The following is a 20,927-nucleotide window of genomic DNA, read 5'->3' as shown; positions in this document are numbered from 1 at the left end:
TTCTCGTCGCTACAGGTGCCGTTTTTTGCTGAAATTAACGTTTGTGCCGCGTGCACACACTTCTGGTGCGGGCTGCGCTGGACGCCATTTTGGTGAGGGTGGTAGGGCGGGAGTTAGGAGCGTGTGCTGGGAGTGTGCAGAGTGCGCAGATCGTGCTGCCAATCAGCATCCAATGCTGATTTGATGCCAGCGCTGCCATTTTCCTCCTCAACGCTGGAGCTAATGCCCTGTCTTAGCCTCGCACAGCGCAACATGCGTTCAGCAGCAGCAAGGACCCCCCACCAGAGTTATTTAAAGGGATCATCACCTGCTTTCAGGTTAGTTGCTGATTGATTTCTACTGGCTCTGTGTAAGTTTGCAGAAGTCTTTGGTGCTTTCTAGAGTTGTTTAAAGTTGGTGAGGTGACAGGGAATGGTGCTGCAAGTGGAAAGAGCCTTAGTTCTGACTTCAAGGGTTCTGCTCAGACCATTTGCTCCCAGTCATGGATACTGTGGCTGTCATCACCCTTGGGCTGCAACATAACAAGGAGATGGAGCACAGGCAGCGAAGAAGAGGACAGTCTGCTCACAGAGAGAGGAGGAGGAGGTGGGGGAGAAGGGCTTAACCAGCTAGGGTCTTCCAAGAGCAATTCTCTTAACTCATCCTGAGGCAGGGGCAGTGTGTGAGGCGTCTGCGCTTTACAAAGGACATGCTAACAGAACTTTGCCACCTCTTGCAACCAGACTTGCAGCCTCACACCAGGGCAAGGACAGCGCTGCCAGTGGCTGTAAAGGTGACCGTGGCCCTGAATTACTTCGAGTGGGATCCATCCAGGCTGGAGCAGGTGACATCTGTAACATCTCCCAGTTCACCGTCCACTACTGCATGAGAGAGGTGACAGATGCTCTTTATGCCAGGATAGGGGAGTTCATTGTCTTCTCTCTGAACAGATGGTGCAGGGCGCCATCGACTCCACATACGTGGCTTTGCAGACGCTGCACCTAAATATTGAGATGTATCACGACCGCAAAGTTTACCACTCACTGAATGTGCATTTCGTATGCGACCATGCTCAGCACATTATGATGGCGAATGCCGGGAATCCTGGCAGCAGTTACGATGATTTTATTCTGCCCCAGTCCGCTGTTCCCTCAGTCTTTGAGGCATCTTGTCAAACGACAGGTTGGCTGCTGGGCGACAAGGGCTATCCCTTCACCACCTGTCTCATGACTCCACTCCACAACTCAACCACACATGGCCGGCATGCATACAATGAGAGCCATGCTGCCGCACAAAATATCATAGAGCAGACCATTGGGGTGCTTCAGCAATGGATCCCCTGCCTGGACTGCTCTGGAGCAGCCCTGCAATACTCACCAGAGCATGTGTCCTGATTCATCATAGTCTGCTGCATGCTGCACAACCTCGCCATCATGAGGGCACAGACCTTGGCACCAGTCATATGGCAACGAGCTGAGAAGGAGGAGGAGGAGGAAGAATATGAAGAAGGGCAAGAGAAGGAGGACCGAGCGGAAGAAGAGGAAGTGGAAGAGGTGGAGAAGGAAGAGGAGGAGAAGGAAGAGGCGGAGGAGGAAGCGGGAGGGAGAAGGCAACCCAGACAGCCTCTTTCTGCCTGGGCTGTCCGTGATCGACTCTTCTGACTGTGGTTCCAGTGAAAGCAATCCCAATTCCACATTCACCAATAGTTCCACACCTTACCTTCCCTCTGATGTGGACCATCACAGCATCCTCTTGGCCACAATGCTGAAACGAAAACCACCACAAAACAAATATTCCAATCTGACTTTATACATCATTCCTTCCAATATTAGGTAGAAAAGTCAACTAATCACCCTTGTGCATTGCCTTAGTGCCTATCTTACATGTGCCTTTGCCTGTCCTATTGCTCCTACGAAGTGCTACCCCAGTGGCTGCAGCATGGCTGGTGGAAGGCTGCAGAATTTCCATGGGGGGAGACTGCAGATAGCCTTGCAGGATGACCTTGAGCAGTTTGTGTCCTAGAATGCCTAGCTGTAGACTGTACCACCTCGGCACGGGCGGAAGCAGTCTGGTCTGAGGGGCTGACAAGCAACAGCAAGGGCACTGGCAGAGTGGCAGTGGTGGGAGAACAAACGCTGTCATCCTGACAGTAGGTTTGTGCTCCAGGGAGCCACTGTAATCCTAGTAATCTGTTGGATGACATATTGCTGAACTGCTGTGGCACCCTGTAACCCCCTTTCAACACTGGTAAACTCAGCTATGAAGGCAGCAGTCTGAGCTTGCATATCCGAAGTCTGAGCTTCCACTGCAGCACTCAGGCACTGGGTTGCTTCCGCCTGTGCTGCAATGGAAGCTGAGTCATCGGCCATCAGACCCTGCATCATGGTTGGGTCCACAAGTGCGCTAATGGAGTTAGTCATCACTTTCATGCTGGAAATCAGGGGCTCCAAGCTCTGTTCAAAGCCCTGTGCAAGGTTGGTGCCGGACTCCTCCATGCTCCTTGACATTGCACTCAGGCGTTCTGGCAGGCCTGCCAATGCACCAAGCATTTCCTAGTGCATACCCATCAGCCTTCTTCTGAATGCTGCCACATCGACGTCTTCCTCTGAGTTCTCTGCAGCAGAACCCACATGTGACCTCGCCCTCCAGGAAGCTGGCAGCTGTGCTACCCTTTCCCCTGCCCTGGCTGAAGGCCATTTGTGTCTGGTGTCTCACCACGTGCAGATCATGCATCTGCTCTATCTTATAAAGTACACAGAGTATCAGTATCTGAGCTGGTGGCTGGGAGTGTGATATCGAGTAACGCTGTATCTTCATGATCACTGTCTTCCTGCTCCTCCACCAGTGTGTGACCAGGATGCAGTTCTTGGGTATCTGAAAGGAGAAAGGCACAGGGTAAAGTTGTGGTGAGGTGTGGGGGAGAAAGCAAGAGGTGCATGCTTACACCATCTGCAGCTTGTAAGTCAGAAGAGATTGTGGGATGAGGGGGAAGTGGGATGTGAGAAGGAGGATTATGTTTGAGGATATGGTCATCTTGGATCGCTTAAGCCCTGCTGTTGGCCACTTCCTCAGAGATTGCCCCTCCCAAGAATGTGCAGCACTTTCTCCTCCATGGGGGTCTAATTGTGAAGGCATGCCTGTGCCCCTTTGGGTAGCCCCTGCTGCCTCCAATTGTGAGCCACCTTGTCCTGCAAAAGAAAGGGAAGTGCATCAGTGAGTGTGGTCCCTTGGGCTTGAGTCCTGGCATTGACCGCCATGGCTATCTGCTCTGAGCGTGTCTCTGGAGGGCCTCCTCGCCCTCTGTGGATCCGGACACCTCTCCTCCTCCACCAAGGCCTCTAGTGCAGCATTAGAAAATCTTGGAGCCCGCTCTCACCCAAGTAGTGCCATTATTGAGTCTCTCTCAGGTCAGAATCAGTTGTAGAATGACTTCCAGCACCTGGTCCAGCCACAATGCACCTCCCCTTTAAGAGGTGCAATCTAGCTTTAAGCAGTGCAGACTACCTTTAACTGCTGCTAGCAAGGTGCAATTTAGGGCCCGCTGCTAATGCATGCAGCCAATCAATATGCGGTTAGCGCTGGCTGCACGCTCCAATCATGTTAATCAGCAGGCAGCATACAGTTGGCATGCTGCCTGCATCACATTGAATGTGTTAGATCCGTGATTCTGAGAGTATGATGTTTTTCAATAACCACACGGATGCTGTAACTTAACAATAAACAGGTATTTACTGGAGGAGGGTAGTCTCAAGACTGTGGGTACAGAGGCATGCGCAAGGCTTATATACAGGTGTGGTCACTGCCGGTACTACAGTATACAGGAGCTGTAAAAGTAGTTCTGTCTTAAAGGTACATACACTACAATTCCTCCCCTTTTAGATTAGTAGTACCCCTAATATTCAAATAACAATTAACACTTTAACATGTACATTAGACAACAATAGTCCATTTATAGATTCAGTCTTTGGGGCGGCTTCCTGACCCTTACAGGATAGCGCCTTTCCTGAGGTTCTCATTCTTGGTGCAGAGGCGATTCTGGCCCCTTTTCATCGGGTAGTTCATCGGTTTCCACTGCTACTGGTTCTGAGGTAGATGCTACCGATATGTCAGGTACATCCCCAGGTACTCAAGACATGGGGTTGACTCGTTCCTGTGACGCTAAGATCTGATCGACGTGGCGGCTCACAATGTTCTCCCCGACATCCACTGTGTACATTAATGGCCCCTGCCTTGTGCATATCGTTCCGGGTTGCCATTTCTCTGTTCGGTAGTCACGGGCCAAGACTGGTTGTCCTACATTGAAGCTCCTTGTCGGCTTCTCATTGATGTGCTGGAATTGTTTGTCATCAACATTTCTTCGCACATTTGCTCTGAGCAAGTCCAAACGAGATCTCAACCTTCGGTTAAAGAACATCATGGCCGGAGTCTGGTTGGTAACTGCATGTGTCGCGTTTCGGTAGGCTAATAAGAAATTGTCCACCTTATGCTATAGTGGAATTTCATCGTCGCACATGGCCTTTATCGCCTTCTTAAAGGTTTGTACGAACCTCTCAGCCAATCCATTTGTGGCTGGATGATATGGGACGGATGTGTAATGCCTTACCCCATTCCTTCTCATAAATTTCCGAAACTCTTCGGACACAAACTGTGGTCCATTATCAGAGCAAATCTGCTCTGGCAAACCGTTTCTGGCAAACATGGTCCGTAGGACTGCAATCGTTTTCTCTATAGTGGTTGAGGACATTTTTATCACCTCAGGCCACTTCGAATGAGCATCCACTGCTATTAAGAACATTGAGTCCATGAATGGACCAGCGAAATCAATATGCACCTGTTGCCATGGAGAGGAGGGCCACTCCCATGAGTGTAGAGGGGCATGTGGTGGTGCATTTTGGACCTTCTGGCATCCTGAGCAGCTCTTAGTTAGGTCTTCGATTTGTTGATCGATTCCCGGCCACCACACATAAGCCCTAGCAAGGCTTTTCATTTTCACTCCCCCCAGATGAACTTCATGTAGCTCATTTAGCACTCTCTCCCTTAACATGGGTGGAATCACCACTCTGGATCCACACATCACTGTCCCCTGGCATACTGACAGCTGTTCTCTTCTGGATGAGAATGCTGGCAACAGTGAGTCGCCATGTGTTGGCCATCCCCTCACCGTCAAATCATATACCCGAGACAGTGTCGGATCATTGCGGGTCTCCTTCTCTATATCCGCGTTCGTTACTGGCAATCGTTCAATTATTGATGAATAAAATATCTCGATAGGGTCCACTGCTGGTGCTTCCTCCACAGTAGGCAGTGGCAGGCGCGATAGCTCATCAGCGTTCCCATGTTGTTTCGTGCCTTTATATTCTATTTCATATTGATTCGCCCCTAGAAACAGGGACCATCTTTGTAACCGTTGTGCAGTCATCACTGGAACGCCCTTCTTATGATTAAAGATGGAGACAAGTGGTTGGTGGTCAGTCAGCAAGGTGAACTTCTGCCCATGGAGATAGTGGTTGAATTTTTTTACTCCCCATACTAGGCTGAGGGCCTCCCTGTCAATCTGGGCATAGTTGCGCTCGGCTGAGGTTAGTGACCGAGACGCAAAGGCTACTGGCCTCTCCAACCCGTCTGGGAATTTGTGCGACAGCACAGCTCCAATACCATAGGTTGATGCATCACATGCCAAACGAATTGGTAGTGCTGGGTTGAAATGGCCAACACCTCTTTTGCTTTGATCAATTATTTACACTTCTGGAAAGCTCGTCTACGTTCATCATTCCACTTCCATGGTACCCCTGTTTGCAGTAGGGTGTTCAGTGGGTGTAATACCGTTGACAAATTTGGTAAGAACTTGTGGTAGTAGTTTACCAGCCCAAGGAACGACCTCAGTTGTGACACATTTTCCGGTGCTGGAGCCTTGACTACTGCCTCAATCTTTTCAAGGGACTTATGTAACCCCTTTTCATCGATGACGTGGCCACAATACGAGATCTGTTTCTGGAAAAACTCGCACTTGTGGTGATTAGCTCGTAGCCCATACTCCTTTAACCTGGTGAGCACCTTCTCTAAGTTGGCGAGGTGATCACTGTCATTTTCGCCCGTGACCAGGATGTCGTCCAAATAACACTGGGTCCCTGGAATCCCTTGCAGGACTTGATCCATTGCCCTTTGCCAGATAGCCGGAGCCGAGGCTACCCCGAACACCAGCCGATTGTATTGATAGAGACCTTTATGAGTGTTAATCGTAAGGTATTGTTTCGACGCTTCTTCTACCTCCATTTGCAAGTACGCCTGGGCTAGATCAATTTTGGTGAAGCGTTTACCTCCAGATAGCGAGGCGAAAACATCCTCAATTCGTGGAAGCGGATATTGTACTGTGTGAAGGAGTGGGTTCACTGTCACCTTAAAATCCCCACAGATGCGGACCTTCTTTGGTTCCCCAGGCGTATTACTCAACGACCTCTTCATTACAGGAACGATGGGTGTAGCCCATTCCCTCCAGTCCACTTTGGACAGTACTCCTGAACGTTCCAACCCTTTCAGCTCTGCTTCGACAGCTGATCTGATCGCATAAGGCACTGGTCTGGCCTTAAGAAACTTTGGGCTTGCATTTTCCTCTATTTTAATCGTTGCTGTTATGCCTTTTAGTGTTCCGAGTCCCTCCTGGAACACTTCTTTTGCATCAGTTAGCATTTTTGACAGTCATCCAGGTGTGACGTCGTCATCCTTTCTGGCCTCAACCTTCCGTGCGTGTATGGAATGCCAATCTAAATGTACCTTCCGGATCCATTCACGTCCTAGCAGTGGTGGTCCTCCATCTGGCAATACATATATATCCATTTTAGGTATTTCCTGGCCTTTATATATTACTTTCACCCTTATTTTTCCTTTGGGGTAGACTTTTTGCCCTGTATACGTCTTCAAGACAATCTCTGTAGCTTTCAAGGGTTTATGTGAAAATAGCCGTTTGTAGTCCCTTTGGTTTATGACTGTTAGGGCTGATCCTGTGTCCAATTCCATTTTCACTTGAACTCCGTCTATCTTGAGTGTAACACAGATAGTCTGGTGATCCTCCATTTCGGTTACCTTATGTAGTTTCAGACAACCCAGCTCCTTGCTTCCGGAGTCTGTGTCACTTTTCTGTTCGTCTGAACCACTGTCCATCACCTGGTGTACCTTTTTGTACTTCTCCTGTGGAGATTTCTTACTGTTGGTTTTCTTCCCAGACCTGCAGACTCTTGCTATGTGTCCTGCTTTTCCACACTGTCTGCACACTTGGTCCTTGAACCAACAATCCTTCTGGTCATGTGTTGTTCTGCCGCAGCTATAGCACTTCCCTGTTCCATAGGACATTTTATTGGTGCCATATTCTTGTGGCCTCCGTTGTATCTCTGCAGCGCCCCTTGCGGCTGCTTCGTGTGATACTGCCATACTGAAAGCCTTGTCCAGCGTAAGATCCTTTTCTGATAGAAGCCGTTTCTGGGTTCCTTCACTTTGTAGCCCACACACAAACTTGTCCCTTAACGTATCTGCTAGTCCCGCTCCAAACTGGCAGTGTTTCGATAGCTTGCGCAGTTCCGTTAGGTACTCAGCATTGCTTTCGTCTTTGTGTTGGTTCCTTTTATGGAACTTAAATCATTCTGCTATCAGCAGCGGTGTGGGGTTTAAGTGGTCCTGTAGGACTTCTACTATGCTTTCGAAATTCTAGTTCACCGGCTTCTCTGGGGTTATTAGATTTCGCAGTAACCCATAAGTTTTTCACCCATGGAATTTAACAAAACCAGTGCTTTCCTAGCATTTGGCACTTCATTCGCCCTGCAGTACACCTCAATACGTTCCACATATGTCGCCCAATCTTCGACTTCATTGTCGAACATAGAGATACTGCCACTCTTCGGCATCCCTGGGTGTGATTTAACTATCAAAAATGGCGTCTCCTGCGCTTCCCCTTCTTCTCCGCTGGCACAAAATGGCATCTCCCGCGCTTTCCTTCCTTCCCGCACTCGCCCGTCTTCTCCGCTGCGGCTTCTAAAAATGGCGTCTCCCGCGCTCTTCCTTCTTCTCCACGGCTCAATGGTGTCTCCCGCACTCTCCCTTCTTCTCTCCGCGGACACTGTTCAGCCCTTGAGCCCTGGCTGTGCTCTGCGCGTTCTTTTTTTTTTTGTTCTCTCGACGCCGCTCGGTCCTGAACCCGGCTGTTGCTTTACCCTCTCTCCGGTTTGTTTATTTTTTTTTTTTTCTCGACGCCGCTCGGTTTTCAACCCCCGGCAGCACCCTGTGCGCTTCACCCTCTATCTTACCCCGTCGACGCTGCTCGGCTTTCTCTCCGCCGTCGGTCGTCTCCAGCCGCCGCTGTCCGGGAAGGGTCTGCGCTGGACCTGTCGTCAGTCTCTTGCTGATCGTCGTGGCTGGGGAACCAAGCCCGGCTCTCCACAGCCTCCCCTGCGACGTTCACTCTCTGCCGGACGACTGGGCGGTTGCTCGTGGTCGACGCCCGTGTTTCTGGCCTCGACTTTCTTCCACCGCCCTCCCGGAGCGAATCCTCGAAGGGAAATGCAGAGTTGCAGGTAGATTCGAATCGACACTCCTCGCCACTGTTAGATCCGTGATTCTGAGAGTATGATGTTTTTCAATAACCACACGGATGCTGTAACTTAACAATAAACAGGTATTTACTGGAGGAGGGTATTCTCAAGACTGGGGGTACAGAGGCATGCGCAAGGCTTATATACAGGTGTGGTCACTGCCGGTACTACAGTATACAGGAGCTGTAAAAGTAGTTCTGTCTTAAAGGTACATACACTACAGAATGGGTACATGGTAATCCCCCACTGTCTCTGCCATCTGGCCCCAGACAGCCTACATCACCCTCTATGGGGCTTCCAGCCCTCAGTTTCCAACTATCTTCCTGTTCCGGCTACGACTTCACCAAGGATATATCCAAGAAGCTTGGAGCCCTTCCAGGCACTGACACCAATGTTCCCATTAAGCTGTATGGTCGTGCAGCGGTCTGGAGGTCACATGCAGGCATCTCACCGGCTTTTAAATGGAAAGAAACGCGCATTAAAGAGGCCGCACACCTAAAATAAAAATTAGAGGGAACATTGACTGACATCCTCAACGCTGCCAATGCTTCAGCCATTCATCCAGCAAAGTAACTGGATGCAGCCTTACAAGGGTGAGAGAAATATGGAGCAAGTTATCCGGGAAATGCCATTGAAGCAAATAATATAAGAGGGTTCAACAGACAACTGGAGGTGACTGAGGGAGATGGTGAACAGGCAGAGTTGAGATCAACCTAATGCACTGGACCCTTTGGGCCAAGTGGTCTTTTTCCGTTGCTAAACTGGCCTCTGTTTATAATAGGCTCTGTGGAGTTCTGTGACAGCACACAATGTTACTGTGCTGGCAGCACTATTTCTTTGAAAAAACTTTGGTTCTCCGTTTCATTTCCTAGGTTTAGTTTCTATTTACATTCAGACAATGATTTATAGCACTAAATAACTGGACAGTATAAATGAGCAGGAAAAACAACACACCAAACACTCTTCTTGATCAACTCACCATTGGAAGTACAGTTGAAGCTGAAAAAGGAATTCAACACATTTTCCATCCGATCAGCATTATGAGGTAAAGATCATTGGAATTCCTCCTGTATTTAAATTTACATGTAGACTATTGATCAACGTGCTTGTTTTCACAAATAAAGTAGTACACAGTTGAAATGCATAGGCCTGAGATTATTTGTTCACAATGAGACATTCAGATAAGGGTATACTGCTGCACCAAGACTGGTGATATTCAGAAAACATGAGGCAAAAGGCAGATCTGTTTATAAAATTATATCAGGTAATAGTTAGTATCCACTCCGGCTTTGTTGAAAGTACAAAGTTAAACTTGAATTTTATACTGTTGTGGAAAGGCGTATTCTGTAAGAGCCCTCAGGCTATCTGCAGAGTTTGAAGAAAGAAAGTTTTACTTTGTGTTCCATGGGAATCTAGAAGGAATCTACTAATGTAAAACAGTGATTTTCAGCACTTTCATATATCCAAACTAAAGCAATCTGAACTATAAAGCAAAGGGAGAGTACAGCGTGAACTGGAATGGGGGATGAACCTAGCATGAAATGCAGGAGGAGAGTGCCAGCTTAAAGTGATAAGGGAAGGAAAAGTGCTTACTTAAATTGAGAATGGGGGGTGCGGGGGAGAACAGTGCTCACATGACTGGGGGAAAAGGACAGGTGTACCAGTTTGAACTGAGCAGCAAAGTGAGGAAAGCCACCATGAACTGGGGCAGGGGTAAGAATAACAGCTTGGATTGAGGGGGAAGGGAGACGAGTGCCAACATGAACAAGAGGCAGGTCGAGTAGAGTGCAAAAATGAGCTGGGATAGCTGGGAGATGAAGTGTATCAACGTGAAGTGGAAGATGAACACAACGCCAGAGTTAGAGGAATGCAGAATTCTCGGTGGGTTTTACGGCTGAAGGAGGTTATGGAGATAGGGAGGGGTGAGGCCGTGAAGAGAATTGAACACCAGGATGAGAATTTTAAATTTGTGATATTGGTGGACCGGGCCCCAATGTAGGTCAGCGAACACAAGGATGGGTGAGCAGGACTTGGTGCAGCTAGCAGATTTTTAGATGAAATGAAGTTTATGAAGGGTAGAGGATGGGAAGCTGGCCAGGAAAGGATTGGAGTAGTCAAGACTGGTGGTGAAAAAAGCATGGATAAGGTTTCAGCAGCAGCTGGGCTGAGGCAGCGGTGAATCAGGCGGTGTTACAGAGGTGGATGTAGACGGTGTTTGCGATGGAGAGGATATATGCTCAGAAGCTCAGCACACAGCAAGTTCCCAAAAATAGCAACGAGATGAAAGACCACCCAATCTGTTTTTGGTGGTGTTGCTTGAGGGAAGAATGTTGGGAAGTACAACTCCCTGCCTTTCTTCAAATAGTGCGATAGAATCTTTAACATCCACCTGAACCACTGGAACAGGCAGATGCTGCCTTGGTTTAACATCTCACCTGGAGGTTGGCACGGTGGAAGGTTTTCAGCAGGATAAGAGTCAGTTCATGAAACATGGTCTTTCAGAATCCTGAGGATACCTTTGTGATGGGCCTTCTTTTCTGCTCTAAGGATAGGTTCTCCTTCTGCACATTGGAGTGGGGAATGATCTGGCTCACAGTCAGCAGGGTCCCTGTGGAGGACCAGGTTGGTGATCCTGTTCAGCAGAGAGTTACTTGGACTGCCAATATGAGAGGGAGAGCGTTTAAAATTAGCACTGGCCTTTTTAGTGAGGGGACTCCCATTTCAGAATGGAACACAAGAATGAGGTGGAGGTGTAATGGGTGAACCAAAAGTCAGACTGAGTACTTCAATCAATGATCCTGTTCATATCATTGGGGCTGGGGGTGGTTGAGGTGTTGCTGTGCATTGGCTGAGAAGATTAAATGGCCAGGAGCTGGTACATTGTAAGATTATCCCGGATTAATGGATTTTTTTAGAATACTTGTTTTAATATCTTATAATCATCAGTATTTTTAATCATCAGTAATGCATTCATAATCATGTGTAAGAATTAAATGTAGAATTTTGTAATCATCAATTGTATGCAATGATAACCTGAATTATATATGACCTGTAACCCTTTTACTTATAATTAAAAATCTGTGAGTGAGCTGTAACCAGACAGTCTGGGGTGAGAAAAAGGATTGCTCTGGTCAAATAGGAAGCTGTGGGTGAAAGTTGGATATTCGCCTACAGTATGGATATGACAGAGTACAACTAGTCTGGGAAACAAGGTCAGGTGTAGCTGCCACTGTGTGGAAAAGTTGTGATGTCTGCAGTTAATTAAAAACATAGACCTTTCACAGGAAAGATGCCATATCTCTACACTATGGAGACATTTGCTTTTGTATTACCATAACCACCACAGATATAAGTCTTGATGGTCAAAAACAGATGATGTAAGGGTGTCGTAAGAGCAGAACCTGCGTAGATAAAAGTGCTGCGGACGTGGCATCTTTATGATTGGAGATTGGGTTTTGGCTGTAAGCCAGTGATTGGTTCAGGAGGACTTCATAGGTTTTGAAACAGAGTAAGGGTATAGTAAGGGAATCTTAACAGCCACAATGGGTAGAAGATTTCAGAACGAGTAGAAGATTTCAGGAAGAATCAAGGAGACACCCAGGAGATGAAGAGAGATGAGAGACAAGAGACACAGGGTGCAGCTTACTCATGGTGCGGCTTCTACCTGCCCGGAGCAGCAGGGAGCAGCGAGGAGCAGCCCGGCTTAAAAACCGGCGGCAGTTGCGAGGCCCGACCACTCGGAGCAGCAGGGAGCAGCGAGGAGGAGCCCGGCTTAAAAACCAGCGGCAGTTGCGAGGCACACCAAATCAACAGCAGAGGAGACAGGTAAAAAGTAATCAGAGTGTGACGTCACCAGGGAGCAGGTAAGTGATTGGTTGGTGAGTATTTCTCTCTTTTCAATACAAGCTTGACTTCTGTGGTGTTAAATTTCTAGGGTCTCTGGTGTAGTGGGGACAGTTGGTAAATAAAGCGCCCTAGAGTATACCTGTAACTGGGGTATTGAATAAATTTTTTAATTAATTAAAGGAGTAAGTCATGGCAGGAGAGTTCAGACCCGTGTTCTGCTCCTCTTGCTCCATGTGGGAAATCAGGGATGCTGCCAGTGTCCCTGACGACCATGTGTGCGGGAAATGCATCCAGCTGCAGCTACTTGTAGACCGCATTGCGGCGCTCGAGCTGTGGGTGGATGAATTTTGGAGCATGCGCGATGCTGAGAGGGTCGTGGATAGCACGTTTAGCGAGTTGATCAAGTCTCCGGGTAGGGCTGCACAGGGGGTGACCATCAGATGGAGCAACAGAGGCAGGCAGGAAGTGCAGGGAACCCCTGCGGACATCCCCCTTTCAAACAAGTACACCAAGTTGGATACTGTTGAGGGGGATGACTCACCAGGGGAAGGCAGCAGCAGCCAGCTTCCTGGCACCAGGGACGCTTCTGCTGCTCAGAAAGGGAGGAAAAAGAGTGGGAGAGCAATAGTGGTAGGGGATTCTATCGTAAGGGGAACAGATAGGCGTTTCTGTGGCCGCAAACGTGACTCCAGGATGGTTTGTTGCCTCCCTGGGGCCAGGGTCTGGGATGTCACTGAGCGGCTACAGGGCATTCTTAAGGGGGAGGGTGAGCAGGCAGAGGTCGTGGTCCACATTGGGACCAACGACATAGGAAGGAAGGGGGATGAGGTCCTGCATCAAGAATTTAGGGAGCTAGGTAACAGATTAAAGAGCAGGACCTCGAAGGTTGTAATCTCTGGGTTACTCCCAGTGCCACGTGCTAGTAAGTATAGGAATGGGAGGATAGAGCAGATGAATGCGTGGCTAAAGAGTTGGTGTAGGGGGGAGGGTTTTACTTTCCTGGATCACTGGGCCTGCTTCTGGGAAAGGTGGGACTTGTACAAGTCGGACGGGTTGCACCTGAACCAGAGCGGGACAAATATCCTTGCGGGGAGGTTTGCTAGCACTGTTGGGGGGGGTTTAAACTAACTTGGCAGGGGGATGGGATACAGAGGGGAGCTGAAATAGGGGGTGATGTGCTGCCAATTATAGAGAAAAAAACAAGTCAGCTTGGTAGACAGGGCAAATATATAAGGGCAAGGCTGGATGGCATCTATTTTAATGCAAGGAGTCTTGCAAATAAGGTGGATGAACTGAAGGTGTTGATAAACACATGGGAGTATGATATTGTTGCTATCACGGAGACATGGTTGAGGGAGGGGCAAGACTGGCAGCTCAATATTCCGGGGTACAGAATCTTCAGGCGAGACAGAGGGGGAGGTATAAGAGGAGGGGGCGTCGCAATATTAATTAAGGAGTCAATTACTGCAGTAAGGAAGGATGATATATTAGCAGGTTCCTCTAATGAGGCCATATGGGTGGAGCTTAAAAACAAAAAGGGGGCAAGCACTTTGCTGGGAGTGTACTATAGGCCTCCAAACATTCAGGGGGAGATAGAGGAACAGATATGTAGGCAAATCTCAGAGAAATGTGCAAATAATAGGGTAATAATAATGGGGGATTTCAACTTCCCCAATATTAACTGGGATAGTCAAAGTGTGAAAGGCTCAGAGGGTGTAGAATTCTTAAAGTGCATCCAGGAGAGCTTTTTGAGCCAGCATGTAGAAAGTCCTACAAGAGAGGGGGCGGTACTGGACCTAATTCTAGGGAATGTGGCCGGCCAAGTGGAAAAAGTGCTAGTAGGTGAGCACTTTGGTGATAGTGACCATAATATGGTAAGATTTAAGGTGGTCATGGAAAAGGACAGGGATGGGCCGGAAATAAAGGTTCTAAATTGGGGGAAGGCCGATTTTAATAGGATAAGGCAGGATCTGGCCAAAATGGACTGGGATCAGCTACTTGTAGGAAAATCCGCATCGGAGTAATGGGAGGCTTTCAGAAGGGAGATTGAGATCATACAATGGCAACATGTTCCCGTAAAGGTCAAGAGTGGTTCCAAAAACCACAGGGAACCTTGGATGTCAGGGGATATACGAGAATGGATTAGGAAAAAAAGGAGGGCTTTTGGCAGATACAAAAGGCTAAAGACGGAGGAAGCCCTAGAGGAGTACAAAAAGTGCAGGGGGATACTTAAAAAAGAAATTAGGAGATCAAGGAGGGGCCATGTAATAACACTGGTGAGCAAAATAAAGGAAAATCCTAAGATGTTTTATAAGTATATTAAGGGTAAGAGGATCACCAGGGAAAAAATAGGGCCCATTAGGGACAAAAGTGGCAATCTGTGTGTGGAGCCGAAAGATGTAGGAGGGGTTCTAAATGAATTTTTTGCATCTGTCTTCACTATGGAGAAGGACGATGTAGACATAGAAATAGGGCGGGGGGACTGCGATATGCTCGAACATATTAACATCGAGAGGGAGGAGGTATTGGCGGTTTTAGCTGGCCAAAAAATGGATAAATCCCCAGGCCCGGATGAAATGTATCCCAGGCTGCTGTGTGAGGCAAAGGAAGAGATTGCGGGGGCTCTAACACATATATTCAGGACCTCTCTGGCCACAGGGGATGTGCCAGAGGACTGGAGAACCGCTAATGTAGTACCATTATTCAAGAAGGGTAGTAGGGAAAAACCGGGGAACTACAGGCCAGTGAGCCTAACATCAGTGGTAGGAAAATTATTGGAAAAAATTCTGAGGGACAAAATTTGTCTCCACTTGGAGAGGCAAGGATTAATCAGGGATAGTCAACATGGCTTTGTCAAGGGAAGATCATGTCTGACTAATTTGATTGAATTTTTTGAGGGGGTGACTAGGTGTGTGGATGAGGGTAACGCAGTGGATGTGGTATACATGGATTTCAGTAAGGCCTTCGATAAAGTCCCGCGCAGGAGACTGGTCAAGAAGGTAAGAGCCCATGGAATCCAGGGTGCCTTGGCACATTGGATACAAAACTGGTTTAGTGGCAGAAGGCAGAGGGTGATGGTCGAAGGTTGTTTTTGTGACTGGAAGCCTGTGGCCAGTGGGGTACCACAGGGATCGGTGCTGGGTCCCTTGCTGTTTGTGGTCTACATTAATGACTTGGATATGAATGTAAAAGGTATGATCAGTAAGTTCGCGGATGATACAAAAATTGGTAGGGTGGTGAATAGCGAGGAGGGTAGTCTCAGTCTGCAGGACGATATAGATGGGTTGGTCAGATGGGCGGAACAGTGGCAAATGGAATTTAACCCGGAAAAGTGCGAGGTGATGCACTTTGGGGGGACTAACAAGGCAAGGGAATACACAATGAATGGAAAGACCCTAGGCAAGACGGAGGGTCAGAGGGATCTGGGTGTGCAAGTACACAGATCCCTGAAGGTGGCGGAACAGGTGGATAAGGTGGTAAAAAAGGTATATGGGATACTTGCCTTCATTAGCCGAGGCATTGAATATAAGAGCAAGGAGGTTATGATGGAGCTGTATAAAACACTGGTTAGGCCACAGCTGGAATACTGTGTGCAGTTCTGGTCGCCACACTACAGGAAGGATGTGATCGCGTTAGAGAGGGTGCAGAGGAGGTTCACCAGGCTGTTACTAGGGCTGGAGCGCTTCAGCTATGAAGAGAGACTGGGCAGATTGGGTTTGTTTTCCTTGGAGCAGAGGAGGCTGAGGGGGGACATGATTGAGGTGTACAAAATTATGAGGGGCATAGATAGGATGGATGCTGAGGAGCTTTTTCCCTTAGTAGAGGGGTCAATAACTAGGGGGCATAGATTCAAGGTAAAGGGCGGGAGGTTTAGAGGGGATTTGAGAAAGAACTTTTTCACCCAGAGGGTGGTTGGAGTCTGGAACTCACTGCCTGAAAGGGTTGTGGAGGCAGAAACCCTCACAACATTTAAGAAGCATTTGGATGAGCACTTGAAATGCCATAGCATACAAGGCTACGGACCAAATGCTGGAATATGGGATTAGATTAGACAGGGCTTGATGGCCGGTGCGGACACGATGGGCCGAAGGGCCTCTATCCGTGCTGTATTACTCTATGACTCTATGACTCTATAACGGGGTAATATAAGTCTCAATTATTTTCTTTAAACTGCAGCTCGAATACTGTAATATATTAAGTTTAGCTTGTGCTGAATAAAGTTAAATCACTGTCCCCAATACGGGTCAACCTCGAACCATTTGGAACCAGGGTCTCTCTGGGATCTAATAAAGTACAGCAAAGATTTAGCAGCCACACCCTTTGCTTTTGCAGTGGTTTTTGCAGAGGTCATCATTGTGTGAACAGAGTTTTCATGGTCAATGGGTCCAGGAGTCAGGAGAAGGCCTTAGTTAAAGAATCCGGAGGGGAGGGCAAGTCTCAGCTAGTCTGAGATGAATTTTGATGAACTTTGTTCTCTTGCAGCAACGCACAGAAGGATTTGTTGAAAGTGAAGCTCGATCAGCTTCAATGTCACTTCACGTGGGGCCCACAGAAAGAAAACATTGACTTGGACAATATGAAGCAAAGATTGCAAGATTCAATAGAGGCAGGTGTGAAATATCAAGCCATGTCTTACAACCATCTCGCTTTTGTAAACTGTCTGCAAGGCAACTGTGAAGAGGCAATTCAAAACTTAAAGGAAGCTGAAAAGATTCTGAGGGAGAATCATGAACATGAATTTGAAAGAAGAAGCATCATCACCTATGGAAACTATGCCTGGGTATATTATCACATGGGACAAGTGACAGAGGCCCAGTCCTACCTCGACAAGCTGGAAATGATCTGTAAACAATTTACTAATGGCTCTCGGTATACAGCACTGATACCTGAAGTATACGGGGAGAAGGGTTGGTCACTGTTGAGTTCTGCTAGTCAATACTATGAAGAGGCAACGGAATGTTTTCAAAAGTCTCTGGAGGAAGATCCTGATAACACTGAATGGAATGTTGGTTATGCGACTGCTCTGTTTCGTCTGGAAGGGTTTTCTGGTACACCAGAGAGCCGTGAACCCAGTCAATCAGTGAAGCAGTTGCGACGTGTGCTGGAGCTTGATCCAGATGACTCTGTAGCCATGGTGCTGTTGGCTCTAAAACTACAGGAGTTCAATCAAAAGGAGGAAGCTCTCACATTAGTTGAACAAGCATTGCAGAAGTCCCCTGACCTTCCATATGTAACACGGTATGCAGCAACATTTTTGAGAAGAGGAGGAGATGTGGAAAAAGCTGTGGGGCTGTTGAAGAAAGCATTAGAAACTACCCCAAACTCTACCTTCTTACACCACCAAATAGGTGTGTGCTACAGAAACAGACTATTTCAACTGAACAACAATCCTGACAGCAAAGACCCTCGCAATCCTGCTTTTCAACAGAAAGCTGAGTTGATCAATAAATGCAAGGACCATTTTGAAAAGGCATTTGCGTCCCGCCCATTGACATCGATTAGGCCACAACTGGATTTTGCAGGAATCTGTTCATTAAATGAAGAATACCCCAAAGCAGAGGAGATCTACAGCAATCTACTGAAATTAGAAGATATTCGTCCTGATAATAAGCAGGCAATTTGTTTACTGGCTGGGTTATTTGAACTGAATCACAAAAGATCTGAATCAAAGGCCATCACCCATTTTCTGGAAGGACTGAAAGTCAAATATGACTCAATAGAACGGAAAAAGTGTCGCAAAAACTTGGAGATGATAGCAGAAAGACGACTTCGCAGGAATCCAAGAGATAGTGAGGCCTTTGGTGTTCTTGGGTTCATGCACCAGCTGGATGGGGAGAAGTGTAAAGCTATTGAGTGCTTTGAAAAGGCCTTGGAGTTTGATCGTGACAATGAAGAATATCTAAGTGCTCTTTGTGAATTGCGTCTTTCTGTCTAGGCAACGCTGACTTTCCCAGCTAAAACTAAGCATTTGAAGGATGCAGTAATACTCTCTGATCTATGAGTAGGTTTGGTCGGGTACTCGCTTCACTTATTATATTCTGCTGGTACTTTCTTTCGAATGAACATTTTATTCGTGTGTATAATTTTCAAACAATAATCTTATTGTAATTATTCTAAATCCCTGTGCTTCATTCAAGAATATTAACACCACTGGTGCATTAACCAAATACAATTTGTTTCTGTATCCTTAGAAATTTTGCTATGTGTGGAAAGAAACAAAGTAAGGTGGGCTTTGGGGAATTAGAATTATTTGAGTCAATGGGACAGAGCCACAATAGTTGTTTATGAATTATAAGAACTTTTTTAAAACAATATTAAACATTACATGGGCCCAGTTTTAACTCCAGATGGGTTTTGGGTGGGTGAGTGGTGAGGGGATTGGGAAACTCACCCGTTGCTGCAGATATCGGGCCCGAGGGTATTTCAATCCTGAACCTCATTATCGTGCCTTCAGTCCACTTCCCGCCCGTACGGCGTTCAGGTAGGTGCGTTGAAGGAGGTTCTGGGAGGATCCCGGGGGATGGAAGTGGGGATGTGGGAAGTCCGGGGCAGGGGAGGCCTAAACTTTCATTTTGGGGCCGGGCGGGGCTTTCCCGCACAAAGGAAAGTAAAACACTTACCCGTTGACATCCTGGTTCTGTTCAGAGCTGCTTCGGTCTGTTGGAAAAGCTGCAGCGGCTTCCGCCGCTCAGGCCGGAGTTGACATCGCAGCCGAGGCCTGATGACATCACCAGATCCCGGTCCGCGTGTGTCAGTGAGAACCCCGCCCACTTTGGCAGAGCGGCTTAGCCCAGTTTCTGCCAAGTGGGTAGGTTTAAAATCACCCCCAGGAAGTTCTTATATAATCTAGTAAACTGGGTAGATAGACGGACACTGATCTCCAAATATATATGAACAATGGCCTAGAAATTCGGTGGCGCCCCGTTTGGGGCGCCAGTCTCGCCAGGGCGCCGGAAGTACCGCCCCGGAAGGAGTCACGAACGCCTGCCGGAAATTCAGTTTCAGCACCCCAGACAGAAGCGCAGCGCTACTCGAGGCGCCCCGCATCCCTCTTGGGGCGCTGCAACTGAAAATCGCAGCGCAACGTGCCACAGCACCACACGCTGCGACACGGCGTGCTGTGGTACTGCAGGCCTTCCTCCCTTTCTTAAAGGGGAGGGGCCTGCTGCAGCAGAATCGGCAATTGCGAGTGCAGGCAAAAGAGCCCGGCACCGAGGAGAAGTGCCGGGCTCTTGGGAGACAGCCAGCACAATGTGGGGGTGGGGGGGGTGCTCAGGAGGCCGGGGACGGCGGTGCGGAGAGGTGCTGGCAGGCTGCCAGCGAAAAAAATGGCCGCCCCGCACCTCCGCGCCTCTACCGCCACAGGTAGGCCCCCCTGAACCGGTAGCAAATTGTGACCAGCGTTACAGCGGGGGGTGCTACCAAATTTGGCGATCGGGGCGGTAGCGGGGCACTGCACACACAGATGACGTCACTGGTGGCGGCGGAGCGCTTCCGGCTAACGCCGCCATTAGCGTCCCCCTAGATTTTGCGGGAGGCGTGGCCAGTGGTGCTAAACCCACTAAGTGCCCTCTTTGGGTGCTAACTGGTGGCGCAGCCCACTGAATTTCTAGGCCAATGTGTTTTATTATGATCATCATCTGTTTAGGGTCTTTTAACAGCAATGAATGCTAAGCATTTTAGCTGGAGGTGCCATAAGCTTCAGTACATTCTGAGCATGTGATTTATACTCTTTTTATGGTAGTGACAGTGTAAAAAATGTCCAATCCAGCCCATAGATTGAGTAATAAAACCACTCTGCTGACCTATCTTTCACTTGCAGCCTATTCACAAAAAGTCCCCCATTGGATGAAAGGCTTTCCATCTGTGACAGCTGAGAAAGGGCCAACGACCACTGCAGGTTCTTCAAATAGATCATCAGCTTGATTCTGTTGTTCTGAAGCTTTGCTGACAGATGATTGGACTCCCATCCAGAGCGTTCATTCGGATCTCAGCCTCTGTCACTGGGAGTCTCCCTGCCCTGTAACTTGTCAACTGCACCAGCTCTTCATCAAACCTTCTGAGTCCCTCGTTGGACAACACAGAGCAGCTTGGACAATACCCGGGAAAGTCCATTTTCCAGAGACTGTCACCATCTCAGTGAAGGGAAACGCATTAGAGGGAGGAAGGCTAAAGGATATAAAAATAGGTTAAAATGGGTTCAATAGAATAAAACACAATGGCTGCAGACACTGATTTTCCAAACAGAGATTTCAATTGTAATTATAATGTCAGGAATTGAATATTAAATTAACCAATAAAATGAAACTGGCGAAGATTTAATTTGTGTTGTTGATCTGTGTGAATGCGGACAGTTAGTGTGGTGCAGAACATGATGGGAGAAAACCTGCAAGATATTTTCTGGCAGTCGGTCATGTTTATGGCCACTTGCCACCATTTGGTGAACAGCAATTCATATATTTCATCTTGGTCAACACAAAGCAGCGTGGGCGAAAGCTGAGAAGAAGACCATTTCATGGAGAC

At 47.9% G+C, this 20,927-nt stretch overlaps 1 protein-coding gene across 1 annotated transcript; it reads left to right on the top strand.

Moving 5' to 3' along the window:
• Positions 1-9,092: 9,092 nt before the first annotated feature.
• LOC147081989 (interferon-induced protein with tetratricopeptide repeats 5-like) lies at positions 9,093-20,726 on the top strand. Its single transcript, XM_085980542.1, has 2 exons — positions 9,093-9,603; positions 16,887-20,726. The coding sequence occupies exons 1-2, from the start codon at positions 9,491-9,493 to the stop codon at positions 18,337-18,339; spliced, it is 1,566 nt and encodes a 521-aa protein (XP_085836668.1). The 5' UTR covers positions 9,093-9,490; the 3' UTR covers positions 18,340-20,726.
• The last annotated feature ends 201 nt before the right edge of the window (positions 20,727-20,927 follow it).

The sequence above is a fragment of the Somniosus microcephalus genome, unplaced genomic scaffold (genome assembly GCF_052327205.1).
Source record: "Somniosus microcephalus isolate GS21.2 unplaced genomic scaffold, FLI_Smic_1.0 scaffold251, whole genome shotgun sequence".
NCBI lineage: Eukaryota > Metazoa > Chordata > Chondrichthyes > Squaliformes > Somniosidae > Somniosus > Somniosus microcephalus.
This window is presented reverse-complemented; position numbering and strand designations above follow the sequence as displayed.

Coding starts and splice junctions, on each gene's coding strand:
- LOC147081989 (XM_085980542.1), top strand. CDS start 9,491: ATGAGCAGGAAAAACAACACACCAAACACTCTTCTTGATCAACTCACC. Junction 9,604..16,886: donor CATCCGATCAGCATTATGAG/GTAAAGATCATT, acceptor GTTCTCTTGCAG/CAACGCACAGAAGGATTTGT.